The following is a 2,482-nucleotide window of genomic DNA, read 5'->3' as shown; positions in this document are numbered from 1 at the left end:
TGGGAAGCGTTAGGCAAGAGAGCAAAGACTCACACACTCAACCCGCTCAATCTTGGCTTGTATACATTGTACTCTTGCCCAGTCTTGGTGTGAGCTTGATCTTTTAACTGATCCTTGATTGGAGGTCCACAACCAGAACTACCGCTACAGATGTACGACTCGACTGTCGACTACCACCTACATGTCCGTACACGTGTGTCATGCGGAAGTGGTAAAATGAATAATACCATAAAAACGAATACTGTACTGAAAATATGCCCACGTAGCTCAGCCCTGCTCAGTCACACACCAGTGCTGCCAGTGTCCGTAGATCTACGACTACGTGCGATATGCAGTGACTGTGTAGGTGTCATCCAGGTTTTTTTACCCAAGCAGTGCCATGCCAGTGTCACTGAGAAAGTGATCAAGTGAAAACAAGACTCCGGTCAAGTCAAGAGCTAGCGCTATCTGGAAGTACTTTGGAGGAGTGTGGACTTCCGGTCGCTGGACAGTCGATCAAAATCTCCGGTATGCGCTACACTACATACAGCCGGCCCTGGAGGCTGAGCTGAGTGCCTGTGCACGCGGATATGACCAAGCGTGGTGCTTGGACGCTGTGTTATCTTTCCGCTCCTGGATCTTTGGTTCTTAGTTGTCCGTTCTTTGTGTTTGCAAGATTAGCGCTCCCGTAACGTGGCTTTGAGCAAAACGGACTACGTTCATTCAGGATGGCGTCGGACAACGGTGTCGACTCTGATTGCATGACGATAACGCGCTTCCTGATCGACCAGCAGCGCTCGTGTCCCGGTGCCACTGGCTCGCTGACCCTTCTGCTCAACCAGCTGATGACAGCGGTCAAAGCCATCGCGTCCGCCGTCAAGCGAGCCGGAATCGCAAACTTGTAAGCTAAAAACACGACGTCGATCGCGTGTGCTGGCATGCTCCTATGGAGATATTGTGTAGGATCGCATGCTCGTCGGTTTGATTGTCGCATGTAGCATCATTGTACAGGCGTGTGTTTCCGCCGTCAACTACAACTTGAACACGGAACAGATGTTTGTCTTGTACTGTAGCATTCTAAATTTTGTTTTCTCCTCTATCCTCAGTCTTGGTGGTGTCAGTGGGCACGAAATCACAATGCATTTTACATGGGGGTGTTGGGTACTGAACGGTCACAGATCGAGGCACGCATGCAGTCCAGCTATCGCTACCGCCGTACCGGTACCGGTACCAGGAAAGAGGAGTGGGACGTAGATCTACGGTATTGTCCACGCTGAGCCAGAGGCGCACCGGGGTACATGAAGCACATTCCGTGACCCCCTTCCACCCTCCAGTGCCGGAAGCAAAATAATTTTAAAATGTTACATTCCGATTAATTTTTGTTTGTATGAAAATGAATGTTGGGCATTACAGGCTGTACTATGCTGAGCCGTAACTAAGGACCGGCGGATTCTGCTCGAAAAGGTGGCAGATTCTGCTCGAAAAGCAGTGAAATTGGCAGAACCATACAAACCTTATGGCGGGCAATTCCTCGAATTCTGCTCCATTTCTTTATCCACATACCAAATATGCATGAAACTTACCAGAAAAAGTACCAAACTCTGCCAATTTTTCTGCCGGCAGAATCCGTCGGACCCTAGCCGTAACACCCTCTGTAGCCTGTGCGTCCATGGCCCGACTTGAATTTCCTCGAAAAAAGTAGACCCATCCACTGAATTCGTGCAAAACGGGCTTTTTCGTCGATAATGCTCATTTCCAGGCAAGTATCCCGTTTGGCTGGACCACCTGAAATCCGGGTGCTACGGCCCGGGACCGAGGGTATACTCTACAGGGGTGATGTTACCCTGATTCCTGGTATGGAATAAGTGTTGCAGGCAGGCACAGTGGGTTGGTCAAAGACCATGATTGAGATACGAGAGGTACCTGGTTCAAGTCCTGCCTGGGAGCGGTTTTTCCAGCCGTGCTGCTACCCACAGTCAACTGGGAACTTGTGGCCAGGCACAAGGGGTACATGGATGCAGCTAATGGGGTCGTTTTCGGCACTTGTGCCAGGCAGTGGTTGTGAGACTTGCCCACTCACCCCCACCGTTAGGCGCTGCATCTGCCGCTAGGGTTTATCGGGTGTTAGCGGCCGTCGTGAGTTCCCTTCGGGAACGGATACGATAATTTACCTTTTTTTTTTTTTTTAATTAGTGTTGCCGGACGGTGCTTGCTTGGTATTGAGATTAGGATGCGTTCGGCCCGAACACAAACGTGCGTGTCCGCACACTCAGCCTGGTCCAGAACACACACACACACAGGTTGCATATTCGGTGATATGAAACAAAGAACGTAGACGTACGTGCGTGTCTCCATTGACATGTCCTGTCTCAACTACTAGTACTGTACGTGCGTTTGATTGTGGTTGAGACAGTTAGAAGAGTGGCGTTCAACACACACTGCCTGGCCTTGCACTCGCCCCTTGTGGAACTATTGCATGCATGCGTGTGCGTGCGTGTGTGTG

The 2,482-nt window shown here is 50.5% G+C and overlaps 2 protein-coding genes across 2 annotated transcripts in view; both read left to right on the top strand.

Annotated features, from left to right (window-relative positions):
- The window catches only part of LOC135826669 (ras GTPase-activating protein 1-like), a 3,139-nt gene extending 2,457 nt beyond the window's left edge, over positions 1-682 (top strand). Inside the window, exon 5 of the mRNA XM_065339270.1 lies at positions 632-682. Within this exon, the coding sequence (XP_065195342.1) occupies positions 632-682 (51 nt within the window). The remainder of the gene's footprint in view (positions 1-631) is intronic.
- The window catches only part of LOC135825957 (fructose-1,6-bisphosphatase isozyme 2-like), a 15,414-nt gene continuing 13,505 nt past the window's right edge, over positions 574-2,482 (top strand). Inside the window, exon 1 of the mRNA XM_065338598.1 lies at positions 574-880. Coding sequence (XP_065194670.1) covers positions 708-880 — 173 coding nt within the window. The 5' untranslated portion in view covers positions 574-707. The remainder of the gene's footprint in view (positions 881-2,482) is intronic.

This window comes from Sycon ciliatum, chromosome 10 (assembly GCF_964019385.1).
Source record: "Sycon ciliatum chromosome 10, ocSycCili1.1, whole genome shotgun sequence".
NCBI classification, from domain to species: Eukaryota; Metazoa; Porifera; class Calcarea; order Leucosolenida; family Sycettidae; genus Sycon; species Sycon ciliatum.
The sequence above is the reverse complement of the archived record's forward strand: the minus strand, read 5'-3'. Positions and strand labels throughout refer to the sequence as shown.